Below are 23919 nucleotides of genomic sequence, written 5' to 3'. Positions count from 1 at the left end.
TGTGCCAAAGGCATGGAGAAAAAAGATGCTCTATTCAAAGTGCAGTGTATGTTTTCTCAGCAGTCTTTTTGGTCCTCTTCCTCTGTGCAGAAACAGTAATCCTATAATATTCTTGTAATATTTCAATGGTTTAAACATTCCACACAGCTTCACAATCTTTTTATGCTATCAGTTAGGAATTAATTTCATTTTGGTTCAAATCTGTCTTTGTGATAACCTTGTTTTATCCTCAATCACAGCTGTATCGTCCTGAAATCCTGTAGCCTCCCACACTAAAGTTGACGGCAATTACGCTTGCTACTGCAAGTGCAATTAAACCTTCGCAAGTAAAAAGCCAATACTTTATCAATACATATGTTCAGCAAGCATTTTTTTTAAGTTAATATATTTTTTAAAAAGCAGTTATTTAGAAATGAAAATGAACCGACGAGAGAATCAAAAAAGTGCAAAACCCATAAGGAGTACGGATAAGAGAAGTAGTATCAATAAAAATCTTAACGAAAGCCATCCCTAAGAGTGCAGCTGGAAAAGTTGATGTGCTATATATCTGCTTTACTAACTGAAGACAAAGCGAAGACCTCAAAGCAAAAATCTTTTTCTTTTGGCGCACTACCAAGCAGAAAAATCTGCAACATACAACTCTTTTGTACACTGCTCGGCTTATCCAACAAAAACATGTAATTTCGAGCTGCTGTATAACCCATGATTGATTTTTTTTTTTTTTTTTTTTTTTTTTTTTTTTACATTTGTTAGGCTTTACCTTGTGTAAGCAATGTTCAAGCATAAGACTACAGGGGGGAAAAACTAATGGATCCAAAGTCAAGGCTGTGTCAGTGGTGTTTCATTTTCTTGTAAAAGTCTCTATTTTGTTTTCACATTAGGTTGATTGACCCTCAGACTCAAGTCACAAGAATAAGCGTAAGTATGAGAAAAGATCAAGTCAGTATTTATCCAGACTCTCTTTTCATTAACAGATTGAGGTTCAGTCGTGCCTAGGGTTGCAAAATAGGAGAATATAGAATCTTTAAGATGAAAACTTTCTATGGGAATTCATGGAATAAAATGAATATATAGGAATTATGTTCTTTGGCTTTTTTTAACCATGTCATATGCAGACATAATTGATTCATTTGACAAATAAATCTGTTAATTTGTCAAATACATTGTGTGAAATGTTCCTTGTGAGGATTTGGCTAACTTAGCTAGCAAGTTCACTAATGGGGAAAGGTACTTTGAAAATTTGAGCCAGCAATTTGAAGTAATTTATGAAATAAAATGTTTTAAAATAAAGATTGAATGTAAATAAATAAATTAAACTCCTTAGCATGCTCAGTGAAGCTACATCCCACATGGTAACAATTAGCTAGCAAAAACTAGCAGAATGTGTAACATTATAAACTGAATTTTGCTTTAGGCTACTATCTGCTAATTAACTGAAACAAAAAAATAGATATATTTAAAGCATTAATATAATCAAAATGTGCATGAAAGCATGTTGTCCTTTGGCTCAGGTATTGCAGTAGTGTTAACAATAGTGTGGGCTGTATTGATGATGAGAGGAAATACTTTGAATGCAGAGAGTTGTGATTTTACTGAATTCCTATTAAATGGGATGTGATGAAGAGTGCGCTGTTGAATGCAGAGCATGGTTACAATTCAATTAAATGTGCATACATTTTACCAAAACATGCCAGTACACCTAATATTGATTTTTATGCATATTTTTCCCCTTCATAAGTTCACTTTTTAAAGATTCTTATGTTGAAATTGTGCAAAATATCGCTTAGCTTAAAATTTCCATAAATTTACCAATCTGTTACAACCCTAGTCATGTCTGTACTATGATCCAGCTCCTGCCACAATTTTAAAAATCTTTATTCTCTCCCTGTCACTTCTTTCATTTCTCAGTTCCAACTCGGAGAAGTGTGTCAGTTTGCAGCCCACCAAGAGAACGGGAGGCTGATGGGGTTCGTGGTCGAGGGCAGAGACTGGAGTGATGGAGATGAGGAGGGAGAGCCCTCATTTAGCGCCTTCGTCTTTGAGAGCAACACAGAGGGCGAAAAGGTTAATACACCCAACATTGATGGTTTTTTTTTTTTCACTTTTTTGACATACCATACTATGACTACTTTATGACATACTATCCTATGACCTTTTTTGCATTTTAATGACATACTGTACTTTTTTTTGCCTTTTTTTACAGTACAATACTATAATTTGTTTTGCATTTTTATGACATACTATACTATGACTTTTTTGCACTTTTTTGACATGCTGTACTGTGATTTATTTTGCACTTTTTGACATACTATACTATATTCTATATTTTACTATGACCTTTTTTAGCATTTTTACGATGTACAGTACTATGACTTTTTTTTTTGCATTTTTTGACATACTATACTATGACTTTTTTTTACATTTTTGTGACATACTATACTATGACTTTTTGTTGAGTTTTATGATGTACTATACTATGACCTTTTTTGCATTTTTATGACATACTATACTATGACCTTTTTTGCATTTTTATGGCATAATATACTATGACTTTTTTTTCTGCATTTTTGACATACTATACTTTTTTTTTGCATTTTTATGACATACTGTACTATGACTTTTTTATGACTTACTATACTATGACTTTTATTTTACTTACTATGCTGTGATTCTTTTTTTGCATTTTTTATGACATACTATACTATGACTATTTTATGACTTACAATACTATGACTTTTTTTGCACTTTTTGATATACTATAGTATGACTACTTTATGACATACTATCCCATGACCTTTTTTGCATTTTTATGACTTCCTATACGATGACTTCTTTTTTTTTTTGTCATTTTTAAAAAATACTATAATATGACTTTTTTTTGGCATTTTTGTGACATACTATACTATGACCTTTTTTTTTTTGGCATTTTTGTGACATACTATACTATGACTTTTTTGGCATTTTTGTGACATACTATATTATGAATTTTTTATGACATAATATACTATTATTTTTTTTCCCCGCATTTTTTGACATACTATACTCTGACTTTTTGTTGCATTTTATGACATACTATACTATGACCTTTTTTTTTTGCATTTTTGTGACATACTATACTATGACTTTTTGTTGATTTTGATGACATACTATACTATGACCTTTGTTTTGCATTTTTGTGACATACTATACTATGACCTTTTTTTGCATTTTTTATGACATACTATACTATGACTATTTTATGACTTACAATACTATGACTTTTTTTGGCATTTTTAAAAAATACTATAATATGACTTTTTTTTGGCATTTTTGTGACATACTATACTATGACTATTTTATGACTTACTAAACTGACTTTTTTTTTTCATTCTTTTGACATACTATACTATGACTTTTTTTTATAACTTACTATACTATGACTTTTTTTTTTAATTTTTATGACATACTATACTAGCACTATCTTAGCACTTTTTTTGACATACTATAATATGATTACTTTATGGCATACTATACTATGACTTTTTTTGCATTTTAATGACATACTTTCCTATAAATATTTTTTGCAATTTTTTGGCATACTACACTATGATTTTTATTTATATATATATAATTTTTATGACATACTATACTATGACATTTTTTGCATTTTAATGACATACTTTCCTATGAATATTTTTTGGCATACTATACTATGACTTTTTTTTTTTAATTTTTATGACATACTATACCATGACCTTTTTTGCATTTTTATGACATACTATACTATGACTTCTTCATGACATACTATACTATGACTTTTTTTGCACTTTTTTGACATACTATAATATGATTACTTTATGACATACTTTCCTATGAATATTTTTTGCAATTTTTTGGCATATTACACTGACTTTTTTTAAAATCATTTTTATGACATACTATCCCATGACCTTTTTTGCATTTGTATGACTTCCTATACTATATTTTTTTTTTAGCATTTTTTTTAACATACTATACTATGACTTTTTTTGCATTTTTTTTTACATACTATACCATGACCTTTTTTGCATTTTTATGACATACTATACTATGACTTTTTTTGCATTTTAATGACATACTTTCCTGTGAATATTTTTTGCAATTTTTGGCATACTACACTGATTTTTTTTAAAATCATTTTTATGACATATGACTTTTTTTTGTTGCATTTTTTGACATACTATACTATGACTTTTTTTACGACATACTATACTATGATTTTTTTCTGCATTTTTTGACATACTATACTATGACTTTTTTTTAACAACATACTATACTATGATTTTTTTCTGCATTTTTTGACATACTATACTATGACTTTTTTTGCATTTCTTTGACTAAGTGTACTATGACTTTTTTAATTTTTTTGACATACTATACTGACTTTTTCTGCATTTTTTGACATACTATACTATGACTTTTTTTTACGACATACTATACTATGACTTTTTTTCTGCGTTTTGTGACATAATACCATGACTTTATTTTGCATTTCTTTGACTAAGTGAATTAAATTAAATTTAAATTTTTTACGACATTCTATACTATGACTTTTTTGCATTTTAATGACATACTATACTATGACTCTTTTTTTTTGACTCACTATACTATGACTTATTGCATTTTTATGACATGCTATATTATGACTATTTTATGACTTACTATTCTATGACTTTTTTTTGCATTTTTTGACATACTATACTATGACTTTTTTTTGACTCACTATACTATGACTTATTGCATTTTTATGACCTGCTATATTATGACTATTTTATGACTTAATACTCTATGACTTTTTTTTTTGCATTTTTTGACATACTATACTATGACTTCTTTTTTTGCGACATACTATACTATGACTTTTTTTCTGCATTTTTGGACATACTATCCTATGATTTTTTTTTTGCATTTTTTGACATACTATACTATGACTTTTTTTCTGCATTTTTTTGACATACTATACAATGACTTTTCTTTGCATTTCTTTGACTAAGTGTACTATGACTTTTTTTAATTTTTTTGACATACTATACTATACTATGAGTTTTTCTGCATTTTTTGACATACTATACTGAAGGGCTGTCAAAATTGCTCAAAAATGACGTTCGAGTATTCCTTCAAAAAATAACTCATAGGTTCGAACCATTCGAATATTTTTTTTTCCGCATTATGTCCACAAGAGGGCAAACTAATACAAGGAAACATACTTGTATATGTATTAATACAAGGAAACATAACTACTTGTAGGTATTTTTATTTCAACATAAACATCTTTGAAAACATTTACATACCTACACATTAAAACACATAAAACAATTATCTATAACATTATGTTATAAACGACCACAGACCTCTTGCTCGCCCCCCCCCCCCCCCCCCGACCCATGGCCACACTGCCCGCGGAAGCGCTGCGAATAGCCTCGAAGCACCGGACTGTGACTGGCTCGCGCCCTGCAGCGATCGTTTCGGCGTCTGGTCTATTTTCTGCGCGAGCTGCAAGCGAATGTGTCAAGCCGGGGGACGGAGCAGAACCGCTTGTCGACCAGGCTAGAGAAATGCGCGTCTGATGCCAACTATACATACTATACTATGACTTTTTCTGCATTTTTTGACGTACTGTGCAGTGTTTTTGCATTTTTTGACATACTATGCTATGACTTTTTCTGCATTTTTTGACATACTATATAATGTTCTTGCATTTTTTTGACATACTATGACTTTTTTTTTACAACATACTATGCTATGACTTTTTTTCTGCATTTTTTGACATATTATACTATGACTTTTTCTACATTTTTTTAACATACTATACTATGATTTTTTCTGCATTTTGACATACATGACTTTTTTGATTTTTCTATACTATGACTTTTTTAATCATTTTTATGACATACTATACTATGAGTATTTTATGACTTACTATACTATGACTTTTTATTCATTTTTAAGACATACTATCCTATGACTTTTTTATGACATACAATACCATGACTTTTTTTGCATTTTAATGACATACTATACTATGACTCTTTTATGACTAACTATACTATGACCTTTTTTGTATTTTTATGACATACTATACTATGACTATTTTATGAATGCTTTGCTTTTTTTTGACATACTGTACTATGACTTTTCATGACATACTATACTATGACTTTTTTTCTTGCGGTGTTTTTGACATAGTATACTATTTTTGCATTTTTATGATGTACTATACTGTGACTATTTTATGATTTACTATACTATGACCTTTCTTTTTGCATTTTTTTGACATGCTATATGATGACTTGTTTCTGCATTTATTTAACATACTATTGTTATGTCCCCGGTCTAGGGGAACCTAGACATAACATGATGTGACTCCCCACTCTTCCCACTCCCAAGAAAGGCCAGTTGCACAGTTGTCAAACAACAAAGAAGCAGTTTATTTTTTCTTCGGATGTCAGCAGTGCCCAAAACAACAAACAAAATATACTTGTGGACCCTAAACCTGCATAGCAATAACGAAATGTAAAACAAAAGACAATTTTCTAATCTAAATTCCTACCTTTCAAAACAGGAGAAAAAAACATGGCAATGACAAACAAAAAGGGCTTCTCACTCCTATTAATACTGCTTTTGTGCTCTATTTACAGTGCTCTGCAAAAACGATACAAAAAAAACCTACTAATACTCCCAAACATTAAGCTGCTAAATAAAACTATACTCACCGACTCAAAATTGATCATATATCTCTCTTACTTAACAGAGTTATCAATATACACACACTGGTCTCCTCATTCTAGTAGACCAGTGTGTGTATATTGATAACAGAGTTATCAATATACACACACTGGTCTACTAGAATGAGGAGTTCTTGGCCTGCAGTTACTTCCACACAAATGCAAATACAGTCTAAGTATACTACTGGCTTTGTTGGTGGTGTACGGGTGAAAGGAGGGAAGAGCTTCTGTCTGCTGGTGGTTTAAAAGCCCTCTGTCTCGCAGTGAGCCAATCCGGCAACAGCAATCTTCTTAGGCAGCCCAATCAGCACTCGCCACCTGCTTTGCAACAACCAATCATGCTTCAAACATGCATACTCTGACAGGAGGAAAGAGCACATGTTAAAGGTCACTGCAGATCAACACAAGGACAATACCAAAAAATAATGACTCGGGTCATAACACTATACTATGACTTTTTCTTTGCATTTTTTTGACATACTATACTATGACTATTTTATGACTTACTATACTATGACTTTTTGTTGATTTTAATGACATACTATACTATGACCTTTTTTGCGTTTTTATGACATACTATACTATGCCTTTTTTTTGCATTTTCATGACATACTATACTATGACTTTTTTTTTTTGCATTTTCATGACATACTATACTATGACTTTTTTTTTTTGCGTTTTTATGACATACTATACTATGACCTTTTTTTTGCGTTTTTATGACATACTATACTATGACCTTTTTTTTTTGCATTTTCATGACATACTATACTATGACTTTTTTTTTTGCATTTTTATGACATACTATACTATGACTTTTTTTTTTGCATTTTCATGACATACTATGACTTTTTCTTTGCATTTTTTGACATACTATACTATGACTATTTTATGACTTACTATACTATGACTTTTTGTTGATTTTAATGACGTACTATACTATGACCTTTTTTGCGTTTTTATGACATACTATACTATGCCTTTTTTTTGCATTTTCATGACATACTATACTATGCCTTTTTTTTTTTGCATTTTCATGACATACTATACTATGACTTTTTTTTTTGCGTTTTTATGACATACTATACTATGACTTTTTTTTGCGTTTTTATGACATACTATACTATGACTTTTTTTTTTGCATTTTCATGACATACTATACTATGCCTTTTTTTTGCATTTTCATGGACATACTATACTATGACTTTTTTTTGCATTTTTATGACATACTATACTATGACTTTTTTTTGCATTTTCATGACATACTATGACTTTTTGTTGATTTTTATGACGTACTATACTATGACCTTTTTTGCATTTTTATGACATACTATAGTATGACTTTTTTGACATACTATACTATGACTGTTTTATGACTTACTAAACTATGACTTTTTTGCATTTTCTTGACACAGTATACTATGACTTTTTTTTGCATTTTCATGACATACTATACTATGACTGTTTTTTGGCACTTTTCTGACATAGCATACTATGACTATTTTATTACTTACTATACTATGACTTTTTTGCATTTTTTTGACATACTATACTATGACTTTTTGTTTTTTTTCCCACTTTTTTGACATACTATACTATGACTTTTTTTTTTGCATTTTCTTGACATACTATACTATGACTTTTTATTCACTTTTTGACATACTATACTATGACTATTTTATGACTTACTATACTATGATTTTTTTGCATTTTCTTGACATACTATACTATGACTTTTTCACTTTTTGACATACTATACTATGACTATTTTGACATACTATACTATGACTTTTTTTTTTGCATTTTCATGACATAATATACTGACTTTTTTTTGCACTTTTCTGACATATCATACTATGACTATTTTATGACTTACTATACTATGACTTTTTTTTGCACTTTTTTGACATACTATACTATGACTATTTTGACTTCCTATACTATGATTTTTTTGCATTTCTTTTTACACACTATACTATGACTTTTTTTGCATTTTCATGGCATAATATACTATGACTTTTTTTGCACTTTTCTGACATAGCATACTATGATTATTTTATGACTTACTTATACTATGACTTTTTTGGATTTTTTTACATACTATACTATGACTTTTTTTTTCACTTTTTTGACATACTATACTATATTTTATGACACACTATACTATGACTTTTTTACGACATACAATACTATGACCTTTTTTTTTGACATACTAAACTATGATTTTTTTTGCTTTTTTTTGGACATATTATACTATGACTTTTTTCACTTTTTTGACAAACTATCCTATGACTATTTTATGACTTACTATACTATGATTTTTTGCATTTTTTTACATACTATACTATGACTTTTTTTGCATTTTCATGACATACTATACTATGACTTTTTTTCACTTTTTGACATACTATACTATGACTATTTTATGACTTACTATACTATGATTTTTTGCATTTTTTTTGACATACTATAACTATGACTTTTTTTTTTTTTTTCACTTTTTTGACATGCTATACTATGACTATTTTATGACATACTATACTACACAAAATCAAAGTCCAGTTGCCTGGACTTTCGATTTAATTGTTGCCAGAATATATTATGACTTTTTTTTTGCATTTTCATGAAATAATATACTATGACTTTTTTTGCACTTTTCTGACATATCATACTATGACTATTTTATGACTTACTATACTATGACTTTTTTGGATTTTTTTTTACATACTATACTATGACTTTTTTATGACATACTATACTATGACTTTTTTTTGCATTTTCATGACAGTCATGGTATACTATGTCAAAAAAGTGCTTAAAAAAGTCATAGTATAGTATGAGTATTTAATGTCATACTATACTATGACTTTTTTAAGCATTTTTTTGACATACTATACTATGTCTATTTTATGACTTAATATAATATGACCTTTTTTTTGCAATTTATGACATACTGTGACTTTTTATTAGATTTTATGACATACTATAGTATGACTGTTAGGACAAACCATCCTATGAGCTCTTTTGCATTTTTATATTATATTTAAGGATTGCTGCATGTACCCTGTATATTAATGTTTATCTTTTTGTTTTCACAGATATGTTACACCATTAGTTTGGCGAAGGAGATTGCAGAAGCCAAGAAGGTATCATCATCATTATAGAAACACACAGAACATTTCTTGCATTTAAAGTCAAAACCAGTTGATAAGTGTTTGATTAAGATGTTTGTTTTTTCCCTTTGAAACATGCTAGGAACACAACCATTTAAGTTTCTTATTTGGTTTGATTTTATTTTTCTTCAAGGACCCAGAGGCCCTGGCCCAGCTGATGAAGAACATGCCTCTCACCAATGACGGTAAGTTCCTGCTGCTGGAGCCTGAGACGGGCGACACAACCAACGGAGCAGAAGACGACCTTGAGTCTGAAGCCTAGTCCCAGCTAGGACCAAAAGAAAAACAACCAAGACCAGGGCCACGGTCCAGCTTTTGCCCAGGAGAGAAGGCTTTCCCTGGATAACAGTGACATCATGACCCGCTAGCCCTAACTCTGGTACTGTAACACCCATATTAGAGAGTGTAGTTCACTTCCACTTACCCTGTGTTACTAGAGTTTTTTGCTGTCATGAAAGCAGAAGACGTTGGCAGGGGGTTGCCTGGACCCAAAAGCACATCTCGTGGGTGCTCCATTAGATCTGCTTTTCTAAGGTCAGACTGTAGCATGGGTCTTTGGATTTGGAGTTGTTTTTACACCACTGTGGGTGGTACTTCCGTCAAAAGGGACACTATATAGATATTGATTGTCATTCATTGTTTTCTAATATCCCCAGCCATCTAACAGAAGGTGGTGACTCGTTTGCTTCATTTTAGGTTTACATAGTTTGGAGTCTGTCTGTTTTCCTTTACTTTGTTTTACATGTTAACTTGTATGTAAGGCTTTTATGCAACTACTTTGGTGTTTTTTTTTCTTTATTTGTGTACAAAAAAAAAGTTATTGCACTTCCAAGGTTAATATTTACTTAATAATGCTTGATGGCTACAGAATGCACTAACTGAGGCATTTGAAGGATCCTAAACTTAAGATAATGAAGAACTTAAAATAGGTAAAAATCACATTGGTTTCTTTTCTCTGCAGACGAGTGACTGTTGCGTTGCTTGTTGTTGTTACTGTGTGAGCATGTGTGTCCTGAAGCAGTGGACACAGTTGGTGGAGCGATTAGACTGAATTTTTGTTCTCTCTGCACTCTTGCCACTATCTAAAGCATTCCCTGTAAACTGAATCAAGTTTAGGATGATCTTTATTAACATGATCTGTATGCAAGGTCCTTCTCAAGCAGCCCAAATATTCTTAAGTAAAACTGGTACTTTGCTTTAGGTTTGTTGAAAGCCTGTGTAAATACGAACTGTCTGAGTGTCTATATGATGTTTAATCAGAGTTGGCTGCATTGAAGGCTTTCACTTTTAAAAGCTAGGACCGATGCGGTGCATGATTAAATAATGGCATTCTCTCTCAGTCCATTCGCAGAGATTAAAACCTCTAAATTGAACACTGAGCTGTAATACTAAAAAAAATAAAACCACTGAAACGTTACAGTAACGCATGTAGGCAGAACACAGTGGTGTATTATGTACTTTTTGAAAAGCAGCTCGCTCTTTGCTCACACACATAAATATTAAACGGAACAAAACTGAAGGGAAGCGACTGATCTGTGAAATTCTGCCTTCTCTTTAGATCCCAGTGCAGTTTTATACCATTTCAGCCTATTTGAATTGTAACGCTAATCTCAATGGACAGAGGAAGCCTGTGGTGCACTGTGTGAATGTGACATGTTTTGGTACTGTGTAAAACAGACGAGGTCAAAACCACTGACTTGACGTTGATCGTGAAAGTAACATTGTATTGACCAGTGCGTGTCTGCTTGCTTTTTCTCCTCTGTATCATCAGAGCTCTTGGTAGAATCACATTAAACAAGAATTAAGTGTGGATATTTGAGGACTGCCTGCTCTACTGGTGACTAGTTATGATTGTTTGATTGACTTATCATCATGAAGGAAATCTTAATAGCACAATGTAGTGGCTGTAGAATGACACCAACAGTGTTTAGAGCCTATAAGGCCCACTGTGTCTGTCTGCCACCGGGTACGAAAATAAAGGCTTGCTTTACGCAACCAAAACAGAAGGAGGATAGCGCTTCTGTCTTTCCCTGTAGCTTTCCCCATGTACGAAAGAATATCAATTAAAGTTCTTTGTAGGTACTATCCCTGGTAGCAGAAATGGCAGACAAAGTAACTGAAAAACAAAATGTGTCCTGTGTTGTTGGTAGCTGATAGGCTCTGAGATAAATAGAGAGCATTCTAGTTGTTTTTGTGACAGCAGCGCCACAATACTACCACTAAGGATAAAGCTGAAAAATTGTCTATCTACACTTAAAATATGAAGCTACAGCACAGCACAGATAGTGGGAACAGCTAGCCTGGCTCTGTCAAATGGTACCAAAATCTTTCTAACTATCTAATTATCACAAATGAATACCTAATATATCATTAGTTTTATCCTTGTAAAAACATAAAGGTAACATTTGATAGATGGTTTTGTGCTGGACTGTTTCTTGGCTGTAGCCAGTAACTTCTTGGAGTCTCTACTGGTTGCCTGGCAACCGGTCAGGGCCAAGAAATACTCCAGCACATAACTCCCTCAGAAAATGTTTTTACGTTTCAGTTTTTGTGCATTTTTTTAAACAAATAAACAAATATTATTTAATAAGCTTTAAAAGTGCTGGTAGCTGGACTTCGTCACTAATTGACAGTTTCCTTTCTACTGTGATTGTGCTAAGCTAACTGACAGCTGGTTGTAGCCTTACATGTAACGGACAAATACAAGAGCTCTATCCATCTCCTCTAACTCTCCTCCAGAAAGCGAATGTGTATTTTCCTAAATGTCAAATGTTTGCTTGAAGTCGTAACGATGAACCATTTCTTTCTGTTTCCTGATGTAAATGCATATCGACAGCTATTTTGATGCTATAAAGAAAATGTCCATCCACGAGACTTGTACCCTCCGTCCTCAGGTGTTGGTTGAGAAGCTTCAATCACACCATTAATAAAACTACAGCAATGCATATAAAGCAGGCTTAGAGCATCAGTCTACAGAAGTCTGAGATCTTTTTCTGTTTGATGACCGACATGAGCTGCTGCCTGTGTTCCTTTGATTGATGGCTCAGCTGGTGAGGAGTTTCTCTGACTTCACCTTCCACTCAAGAAACCAAATCCTCTTATTGTGGCGTGCTGCAGCCCATTACACCTCCTACAGCTGTGCTGCATAGTCTTGATATATTTTTGCTTTGCCAGTTAATGCACAGTCAGGAAAAATCTGGGTCCTCATTGTGAGGAAAATAAATTCCAGTAATATAGCAAGGGCTGCATTTTCTCCCCTCTCTCTGTCTTTTTGTAAATGGCTGAAGTTGACAGAATCCATTACCCATAAGGCTTTGCACTTAATTTGTCCTAGTTTTCTAAAAACCAATGCTAACATGCAAACTTTAATAAATGTAAGTATTTTTTTCTTACTCAAGTAAATGTGTTTTCTTTACGTCCCAAAAGAACTGTCACACCAACACTAGAGAATAAAGCGTTTATTTAACAAAGCATTAAGCTTTACTATTTACAGATAATTGACAATGTATATGCACTTAAAATATACATAGACACCTGAGCAGGAGACATCACAGCAGACATCAGCTTCATCTCAGCTACAATCTTTGGCAGCACAGTTTGAGCAGGAAAGCCATTAATCAAGCACACACATGTTCAAATCCTGCATATTGATTGCCTAAACTGGTTTAAATGTCAAATACATGCCTTAATATAAAGTACACTGAAATGAAGGCCAGATGAACTGAATTTATTATATATGTCTGATTATCTGTCTTCTATCTTATAAACACAGAGGGGACTCTACAAGTGTAAACAGTCATGGTACACAGTGATGCGCTGGGTAAGTATTTAACAAATATGTGCCTGTGTTAAGACAAGTACTCACACTTAGCTCATGTACGACATACACACCAGTGTACTGCTCAGGAGTCTTTGTAGTAGTTGTTGAAGTTGATGCGAAGAAGGAAGTCTTCTAGATGAGGCTGGTAGCCTCTGTTCACCAGCTTGGTCACAACTGAGAAGAAGAAAAAACAAAAATACAGCACATAATTAGAAACATACTAAACCTATAAATACATTATAATTAGTTACTGTCACATTAGCATGAAGTTCCCTCTTTGATTTTGTTTCACCTGCCCTGCCTCTCATCGGTTCCTGCCACTATATAGGTGGGGCCTTACCAGTATTGTATGTTTTAAAAGCCCTGACAAAGACTCACAGTGGTTGAGACATGTTGGCTTTTTAATATTTCCTTCCTAATTTTTCTATATTTTTCAGAGTGCCTGGATTGCCTCCCTGTCGATATGGTTAACTATGTATTTAAAGCAACACTTCACCTGCAGAATGAACATTTCCTTCAGTTACTCACAGCGTGTTACCTTGAATTCGTGCCTCCAGTGAACAAAGAATCCCAAAAAGGCGGGCATTTTTTATGAACTGAGGTAAAGCGCCATGTTTAACAACTGCGGAGCTATATAAAGCGTTGCTTACAAGCTGTCACACAGCTCCTGCAATATAATTCCTGTCTCATTTATTCATATGCTCTGTCCCAAACAAGCATTTTCGCTAAAACATACCAGTTAAAACACGTCAGTATAAACAGTCTCATGCAAGGTCGAGTCACGTGCCCAGGCATGCACGTGCGTCTGAGCTTGAACGCTGCTTTTTCTATATTGTCATATCTTAGCGAAAATGCTGTCCTTTGGGAAATACTGAGCGCGTGACTGGATATGAGGCTTGGGTTATACAGCATGAGTTGTGTGAGAGTTTGTCAACAGATGTTTTTGTCATACTGTCGCTGTTATTACACGCAGACCCTGATTACTTCAGTTCATAAAGAATGCTCACCTTTGTTGGGAGTCTCCTTTCACTGTGAGGGACTGCGAGAAAAAGTCTTCTTTATGTTTTCAAGGTAACATACGGTGAGAGACTGACATACAGATGGTTTCTACCAAGCTAGATACTGTTCAGTTTAATTAGAAATACCACACAGACCCTAATATTTCAAAATAAAACAAGCAGCTTTAAGCGATAGGTTTCAATTGAGCTCTTTTGTTTTAGCATTTTTACATTATGTCCCAAAGTCATTACCTCTAATCTAACACCAGATGCTTTACTGATCATCCTCGGCTCATGTTAATCAAAGATGAACCTGACTTCATCTTAGAAACTTCTCTCCTATTTTCTCATCACAGCAAAAAGGCTAATACTCACAAGTGCCAAGAAAGCGACTCTCCCAACCATTAAAATGTGTCTGCACGAGTTAATTAATCCCTTACATTTAGAGAAGATTTGATATGCTTTAAAAAACAAACACTATAATTTGGCAACCCTTAATTAAGCTGCAGCTTTAAATTAGAAGACAATCTACATTTTTTTCCCTTTTTAGATTTCACACTATCATACAAATATAAATTAAAGAGATCCTTTTTTCCTCTTCATCTCATTTGTTGCTGTTACTGGTTTTAATTCACTGATTAAAGGTCCAGTGGATACTTTCATAACATCCTTTAGCTTTGTACCTGTGAGCTTTAGAAACCGCGCAATCAAACTATTCACCTTTGAAAAGGAAGTGGGAGTAGTATTTGAAGGTATTGTACGACTGCTGCATGGCGATGAAGCTGGGGTGCACTGCCTCCCCCTGCTGGCTGCCCCAGGGCTGTGCAATCAGCTGCGCCCGAAACTTGAGGATCAGGCTGAAGATGCTGTGGATGATGTTCATGACAGGAGCTGCCTTCTCCGTCAGCAAACCCCTGGGGAGACCAGTGAGTGCAAAGTTTAAGAAACATGACAAGGAACTCTGAAATGGCTTTTTCAGATGGGCTGAAATTCTACACAGAGAAGTGTGATACTGACAACCTCTCCTAATGAGATTAAATCATTCATCGGGTTCAAAAGTTAGCCTCACATCCAGCTGGAATTTTAATTAACTTGTTACGAAGAGGTTGAATTAATTTTATATGAAATTATGGGTGCAGAGAGTTCCACTTCAGCTCGCTGTGCCTGTAAAGAGCCTGAAGAAATCATTTCACTCCGCTGGATTTTTCTACATTTCGTCATGTTGCAGCCTGAAATCACGATGGTTTAAATTAAAACATTCCTGTCTATATAAAGGCTCACAACACTTTGCAGAACACCTTAACAACGTGTGGCTTTGACTCCTGTATTTGAAGAGTCCACAGTCCAAAAAAGCTGCACCCAGTATGGCTGCAATTATCTGTTTTTATCAATTAATATAAAGCTGCCACTGTTAGTCAAAAGAAAAACCCAAATTTAAAGTGCATATGTCAAACATTTTATGGTTCCACTGTCTATGATGTGAGAAAATATATTTTTACAATATAGTTAATCTAATAAAATATTTGAGTTTTGAACTGTTGATGGAACAAAACAAGTATCTGATGACACCTTGGGACTCTACGAGATTGTGAAGGACACTTTTACTGTTTTCGGATGTTTCACCCACCAAACAAGTAAGTTGGAACCAGATAATTTTTAGTATTTTGCCTTTAAAAAATTCCTTAAACCCTGCCGGAAACTAAACCATGACTTTTTAATTTTTTTTATTATCTATACCTGAGATGAACCGATTCTTCTTTACAACACACAAACCTGAAAGCATCTGAAAATTGGAAGTAAGTTCCAAAAGAAAATGGTTAAGTGAGCCCAGTATTTAGGGACTGATCCTAAATTATCTCAAATACCTTGAATCAGAATATGTGCCGATACCAAATGATGATCTAATACCAGTGCTCTCTTTCCAAATTTGAAATCTGTTTACCTCACTATGTGTAAATACTATAAATTGATTTTCTAAAATTTCAGAAAAATGCCAATCACTGTATCCAGTAAGATGAACTCCTTTAATTTATCCCACCCACAGCTCCAAGTCCCCAAAATATATTCACTAGACCAACGTTTGAGAACCTGAGAACATCAAATATTATACAGTTTTACTTGTCAAAATACTTAAAATGGCATGAATCAATTATTAATATAGCTGCTGATTAATTTCCTCTTAATCAAATAATTGATTCACTGACCAATCTTTGCAGCTTTACACTGGAAAATATTTTTGGTGATGTAACACGAGGCCGAGTCCACGGCTCACTATGATTCAATAAATCTAACTGATAGCAGCAACAGTTAACTTTATAATCACACATGGAATCTGTTTTTAATGTGAATTGGTTACGTCATGGCCGATACTCAGACCGCTTAATAAGATGAGTATCACCACTGTTATTGCACCCTGACTAATACTTGAGATAAGAAAACTTAATAAAAGTTAGGAACATCTGGCTCTTCAAAACATTAAATACCTTAACATTATGTGGTGCTGCAAAATATTCGTTTTGGCTCAGAACACTTGAATCTTTTCTTTTTTACTACATTTTGAGAATTTGGGTTATTGCATGGAGACATTTAATAAAAGCAGCAACACCAACAAATTCTGTCAGAGGGGTAAATACTAATATGAAAGTATGCTAAATTACTCTAAAGGCATGAGTGTGGAGTCACTTCCTGTGTAAACCTGCCTTCTATCCTTGGCTCATGCATTTTTAAATCAGCTGTGTGTACTCAGGTGACGAATTTGGGTTATTCAGTGTGTACTTATCTTTAGTTTATGCATGCAATCTTTGGGTTTACAAGGTTATCTGCGCCTGCTCTCACATGGGGTGCACAGGCTAAGAGCTGATAACACTGAACACTGAGAGCTGTGATCACTCACGATGCTGAAAACTTAAATATGTATTGCAGTATTGCGCTCAAGGGGAGACAACACATTTGGCCTTGTTCCAAAATATCTGCTCCTTGAATGCAATAAATTGAGGAAGAATATCATACATCACCTATCTGTGCTCAGAGATAACAGCGTGCATTATATTGCAACAAATGTTAACATGCTCATACGCAGTTCCAGCCCTCACCTGAAGATGGCTCTGTTGAGGTAGTCTGCGTGTGTGCGGTGGATGGCGTCCAGGTCGCTGGCGGTGGCCAGCTTGGCTGTGAACTCGCTCCAGGACACTTGCAGGATCTGGTTGGCGATGTAGCCCTGTATCACCTTGACAAAATGCTGCATCTCGTGTCTGTAGAGCTGCAGCTGATGGAACTGCACCGAGCGACCGGCACCTTTCACCAGTGCTGAGGGAAACAGAAATGGGAGTCATGATCAGTGCTGCAGGGATTAAAAATAAACGTGCTGGTTACAGACACTCAAGTGCGAAGATCTGCTGCTTTTATGCATTATATCACTGCAAAATTTATAACTTTAGGCTCTGTGTTCCTGTTGATCAGCACTTTGGGTGCATGAATAAGGATGAAAATGATAACTAAGCCTGTAGATATGACACAGACAGAGCAAGGTTAATTGTATTATACAGTATTTTTCTTTGACTGCAGTCTTGTTAGTCCTTCTTATGGGAGAAAAATGCATTCTGACTCCTGAATTAAGTCATCATCCACATTTTCCCCTGGTGATGAGTAATATTATTGTTGTAGTCGCTGTAGTTTACATCCCTCTAATACCTTAATACTTTGTTTTGTCCCTTCAGGATAACCATTTAAGTAGTCTGTGCACAGGCTTTCACTGATCAATACTATCCAACCCACTGAAGCACACTGTTTTACAACAAGTCCCACCGCTATGAGATGTACTTTGTATAAATAAAACATAAAGGAATCGCAGCATTCCCCTTAATGAATATTTTATAAACAGTTGAAGCACAACAGGAAGAATCTTAACTCCTCCACCTCAGAGGTGCTGTGGAGTCTGAGCCGGGCCTTGAAGCACACAGCTCCCACCTCTCTCACCTGTTCTCTTGAGGTGGAACCAGACCTCGCGGAGGCTCCACACCATGTGTTTGAGCTGGAGCAGGAACGAGAACAGACGGTTGTACTTGTTCATGCAGCTGTCCGTGATGATGATGTTCAACGGCCAGTCCACCTGGGAGATGACACCAAGGAGGAGGAGGAGGAGGAGGAGGAGGAGGAGGAGGAGGAAGGGGGGGGGGAGTGTGAAGGTGTGAAAGCGAGTGAGTGTGAAAGAAAGTAAAGCAAAAAGACAGCGGTTGGGAAGAACGGGCAAAAGGGAGAGTGACGAATGAGGCGAGGCAAGGGGATGAGAAAGGTGTGAGTGCAGAGACGTTGAAAAAAGAGGTGAGAGGATTGCGAAGGGAAGACAGAGTGGTGAGAGATGAGGGTGGAAGAGGAATGAGGAAAAGATATATGGGGAGAGAGTGGAGCACGAAAAAAAAAGTGCAACAAGAAATAAAGACACGGAAAGAGAGGGAGAAGATTCAGGAAAGGTACAAGATGGAGATTCAGCAGGAGAGGGAAGAGTCAGGAGGGCGAGGAACACAGAGCGAGCAGAGGACAATATGTGCAGCATTAGTCACCGTGCGTGTCATCCAAAAGACTCCACTCCAATCAATCTACAAGGTTCAACCATTTAAGTGCGTGATAAGCTCATTTTCCACACCCAGAGCAGTTTGTCAAAACATGACAGGTTGTCACATTCAAGCTGCCACTCATGCTGAGACAAGCGTGCTCATGCAAGCGCACACACTCTGTCATTCACTCCATTAAAACACCGCCTCACCTTGTAGCGCAGCTCCAGACAGTTGAGAGAATCGGGGGCGTGTGGGTGGAAGGTCTCGGGGAGGAAGCGCAGGGCGAAGGTAAAGTTACCAGCTAGCGGGCTGTCTCCATGTAGGCTGTACTGCAGGGCCTTGCTGAGGATGGAGTTCAGGACCAGAGGGGTCAGCAGCTCGCCGGGAGTCTGGCCGCTGCCGAGCTGGGTTTGAGGAGACATTGGTCAAATAAATATACAAAGGTCAAACACAGATGACTACTCGCTCCTCTACACCTGTCTGAGGCCCAGGAGTTGGCAGGTTTTCATCCCAAACAAACCCTGCGTGTAGCTGATTACGATGATTAGCTTGCTTTCCGGTTGAAGGTGTGCTAATCAGTGAGATCAGCTGGTGTAGTGTTTGGCTGGAACAAAAACCTTCTGTCTCATGGGCCTCAGGAGACAGATGTACACAAGTGTTTTGGCGGAACAGCACCAAGGTGTTAGCAAAGGCTGTGCTTGTTATTTCACGCCAGGAAGCTTGGGTTTAACATAAGCAGTCTTGGAGTCTAAGCAGTGATGCATCATGTGCTGCAAAACAGGCGCACAGAGACATCAGATATAAAAATACTAAAGAGTTTAAAGCAGCGATAATTGATATTTATATAACACCAGTGTCTCAGATTAAATTGTCATTTACGGCCGCAGCAGGCAGCTGTTGATAGTGACAAAGCTCTAAAAACCCACTGTTCACTACCTGCTCATAACTTAACAGAAGACAGACACAGCTGGGGAACTTTCAGCATTTAGTAGCTAAGGAGACAGATATTTTCCCTAAGTGTTGGGAGGGGGAACATTAGATTTACCCTCACTGAAAGCACGACTCTAAATGAATAATGTTTGCTACCAAGTTTGCTATATCACCTTAAAATGTGATGATATATCAGTGTGTTCACAATAAGCAAGGCTGTAAACAAAATACTGACATACTGCCCCCACAGAGTTGATATGATGAACAGCTTTACAAAATTGCTGTTAGAGCTGGACGATGTGGCCTGTAAATAATATCACAGTAATAGGTTATATTCTGACACACAGTATTGACATTTTGAAACAACTGTACAAGATTATAATAATAAACCACTTAAACAACTTATTAAACAAAAATGCCCCCCTAAATATCTTAAAAAAAAAAAGCTGAATAAATTATTGTTATTATAGTTAAGTTAAATTAAGTACTATTAAAATTAAATTAAATAAAGTATTGTTATAATAAAGGTAAAGTACTGTAAAAAAAAAAGTTAAGTAAGGTATTGGTTTAATAAAGTTAAATAAATTATTGTTATAACAAGTTAAACAAAGTACTGTTAAAATAAAGTTCAATTATAAAAAAAGTTTAAGTACTGCTATGATAAAGTTAAACAGAGTACTGTTATAATAAAGGTAAAGAAAGCACTGTTATTAAATTAAAAGGTATTGGTTTAATAAAGTTCAAGTATTGTTACAATAAAATTAAATAACGTACTATTATAATAAAGTTAAATTAATTAAGTACTGTTAATAAAGTTAAATAAAGTACTGTTCTAATAAAGTTAAATTAACCCTTACAGACGGTTTTAAATTCCATCCATTCACCCAGTAAGGACTCATTGAGTCCTTGTGATGGTTGAAGTCATAACTTTTTAATGGCTTTATCTTTTTAGATGATTATTTTTTGGTTATGTTATTTAACTTCTCTCCCACCATGACTGTTAAATTCAAACAATATAATTAGTTAATTAACCTTTTACAGGCCGGTTTCTGTGATGTACCACTCATTTTTATACAAAAAACAGCCCAAAAATGAAATATTCTCTAGTTTTTTAGGGATTTTTTTAAATGATTACAACTGTCTGAGCTCAGGCAACGTTTATGGGGAACATCAGTTTTTAATGCATTTTTACTTTTTTTGTAGTGTTAGATTGAAAACAAAATATAGCTTTCACCCAGTTTTTCACCCAGTTCACCCAGGGCTGTTTTTTTTTTGTATAAAAATGAGTGGTACATCACAGAAACCGGCCTGTAAAGGCTTAATTAACCAATTATATTGTTTGAATTATAACAGTCATGGTGGGAGAGAAGTTAAATAACATAACCAAAAAATAATCATCTTAAAAGATAAAGCCATTAAAAAGTTATGACTTCAACCATCACAAGGACTCAATGAGTCCTTACTGGGTGAGAGCTATAAATTTAATTACACATTGAAAAAAAAAACAAAAAACTTTTATCCTTTTTTTTTTTTTAATTTCAACATTAACAGATAAAGGCAAAACTTTGAGCATGATTGCAGCCAAAATGCTGCTCAATAGAAGAACGGGCGAGGACTCATTGAGTCCTTGCAGGGTGTAAGGGTTAATTAAGTACTGTTAATAAAGTTAAATAAAGTACTGTTCTAATAAAGTTAAATTAATTAAGTACTGTTAATAAAGTTAAATAAATTATTGTTATAATAAAGTTAAATGATGTACTATTAAAATAAAATTAAAGTAATTTATTATAAAGGGAAAGAAAGTATTGTTATAAAGTTTAAGGTATTGTTTAATAAAGTTAAAGTATTGTTACAATAAAGTTTAAGAAAGAACTGTTATGATAAAGTTAAATATAGTACTGTCATAAAAAGTTTAAGTACTGGTATCATAAAGCAAGTACTGGTATCAAAGTTAAACAAGGTACTGTTATGACGAAGTTAAATCAAGTATTGTTACATTAAGGTTAAATAAAATATTGTTGCAATAAGGTTAAATAAAGTAATGTTATAATAAAGTTAAATGATATATTTTTATAATAAAACACATTAAAGTGGAACATCTGGTGCTTTAATTCAGAAGCACCAATATCATCTGGGGCTGAAAGTGTTGATGTTTTTGCTGTGAACTCAAAGCTTTCAGTCAAAAGTTACATGTTTGCATTTAGCAGGAAATTAAACCATTGCAGCGGCGCCATTAAACGTGACAATTTATTCACTGTGAGCGGTTAACAAACCAACAGCTCCCCCGCACATATTAAACATTTTTAAGTTGCACTGATGCTCCATGGTCACAAAATGTAACCAAATAAACGAGATGTACAAAAATGCAGAGTTATTTTTTTAATTTTAGTGTCCATGAGAGGGAGAGTGCCAGTGAACAGAAACACCAAAACCAGTCACATGCCGCTGGCTTTCAAAACATTTGTGACAATTTATACTTGATGTTGGTGATCTTGTCATTTTATACATCCCATGTGGAACAAGCTGTGATTCACAGAGTATAATCATATATATCGCCCACCCCTACATCCAGCATTATCCTTCATTTAGAGTCATGTTTTTGGCCACCTGATAAAAGTCCAGTATTCACCCTTCTTTAGCTCTGTTTGTGGTCTGACTCCTGGGGGAAATATGTGGGCCGTAAACCAAAAAATGAGTTAAAAGGCCCTGAAACTCCTCTGTGGGTTTCACCAGATACATTATTCAGTCCATTATTATGATAAAACTATTGATTAGAGCAGCTTTCAGCATGGTCAGTTCTGTGTATTTCACAACAGCAATCCTATTTTGAGAAGCTGTATGTGGTGTAACTGCAACACACAGGCTCTGGGATTATATATTGGATTTTGCAGGAGAAAATACGAACCCTCACACAAGACATCCACCAGGGAATGACAGGGAGTGTTATGTAACTTCCTCAAGAGAACTGCTCTCCAACTGCGGCACATACATTTTTAAATAACGGCTAACTCTGTGTACTCAAGTTTTGGTGTGCATCTTCGATATTATTCAGCGTGCACTTTGTAGCTTATGCATACAGTCATCGGGTTTACAAGGTTACCTACGGCTGCTCTCAAATGGGTTTCTCAGGCTAAAAGCAGATAACACTAAATGCATGCAGTGCTGATCAATCAAAAAACAGAAAAGTGTTTGTTTAGAATGTATTGCATTCAAGAGAGAGCAGGACACTTGGCCTTGTTCCAAGATGTCCTTTCTTGTCCCCTCCGCGATTGCAATAAATAAGAAAATACAATACATCACCCTAATTTTTTGCATATAGATGACAGAAACAGTTCTCAAAGTGCTTCACCTTTTCAAAGAGCAGATCGCTGAGGGACTGTGCGAACTCGCCGTCCTCCATCAGCAGGAAGTGACGCAGCGCCTCAAAGTGTCTCTCTACCCCTAGCTCCACAAAGAAGTAGTCCACCACAGCCTTGTTCACCAGAGATACACTGGGGATGGAAGGTGGAGGAGAGAATGACCACATTAGGGAAAGAGAGGTTTAGACAGAAAAATCAAAACGGTGCTGACTTGCATATTTTATACTGGCTGCGAGGATGACAGACAGCCGCTCCAGAGAAAGCTTGGGGAATATACCAGCGTTTTTTCACTTTCTGGATGACTTCCTCCATCCCGTTGCTTCAAATTATCCCTAAGCAACTC

At 34.9% G+C, this 23919-nt stretch overlaps 2 protein-coding genes across 2 annotated transcripts in view; one reads left to right on the top strand and one right to left on the bottom strand.

The window, feature by feature from the left end:
• appl2 (adaptor protein, phosphotyrosine interaction, PH domain and leucine zipper containing 2) overlaps positions 1 to 13308 on the top strand; it is a 41714-nt gene extending 28406 nt beyond the window's left edge. Inside the window, exons 18-21 of the mRNA XM_033634160.2 lie at positions 882 to 918; positions 1909 to 2064; positions 9842 to 9889; positions 10050 to 13308. Of these exons, the coding sequence (XP_033490051.2) occupies positions 882 to 918; positions 1909 to 2064; positions 9842 to 9889; positions 10050 to 10178 (370 nt within the window). The 3' untranslated portion in view covers positions 10179 to 13308. The remainder of the gene's footprint in view (positions 1 to 881; positions 919 to 1908; positions 2065 to 9841; positions 9890 to 10049) is intronic.
• Positions 13309 to 13361: 53 nt separating this feature from the next.
• The window catches only part of tubgcp6 (tubulin gamma complex component 6), a 40944-nt gene continuing 30386 nt past the window's right edge, over positions 13362 to 23919 (bottom strand). Inside the window, exons 20-25 of the mRNA XM_033634159.2 lie at positions 23567 to 23708; positions 19497 to 19691; positions 18710 to 18842; positions 17827 to 18040; positions 15455 to 15648; positions 13362 to 13910 (exon numbers count right to left, since the gene is read on the bottom strand). Coding sequence (XP_033490050.2) covers positions 13819 to 13910; positions 15455 to 15648; positions 17827 to 18040; positions 18710 to 18842; positions 19497 to 19691; positions 23567 to 23708 — 970 coding nt within the window. The 3' untranslated portion in view covers positions 13362 to 13818. The remainder of the gene's footprint in view (positions 13911 to 15454; positions 15649 to 17826; positions 18041 to 18709; positions 18843 to 19496; positions 19692 to 23566; positions 23709 to 23919) is intronic.

Source organism: Epinephelus lanceolatus, chromosome 5 (assembly GCF_041903045.1).
Source record: "Epinephelus lanceolatus isolate andai-2023 chromosome 5, ASM4190304v1, whole genome shotgun sequence".
NCBI classification, from domain to species: Eukaryota; Metazoa; Chordata; class Actinopteri; order Perciformes; family Serranidae; genus Epinephelus; species Epinephelus lanceolatus.
This window is presented reverse-complemented; position numbering and strand designations above follow the sequence as displayed.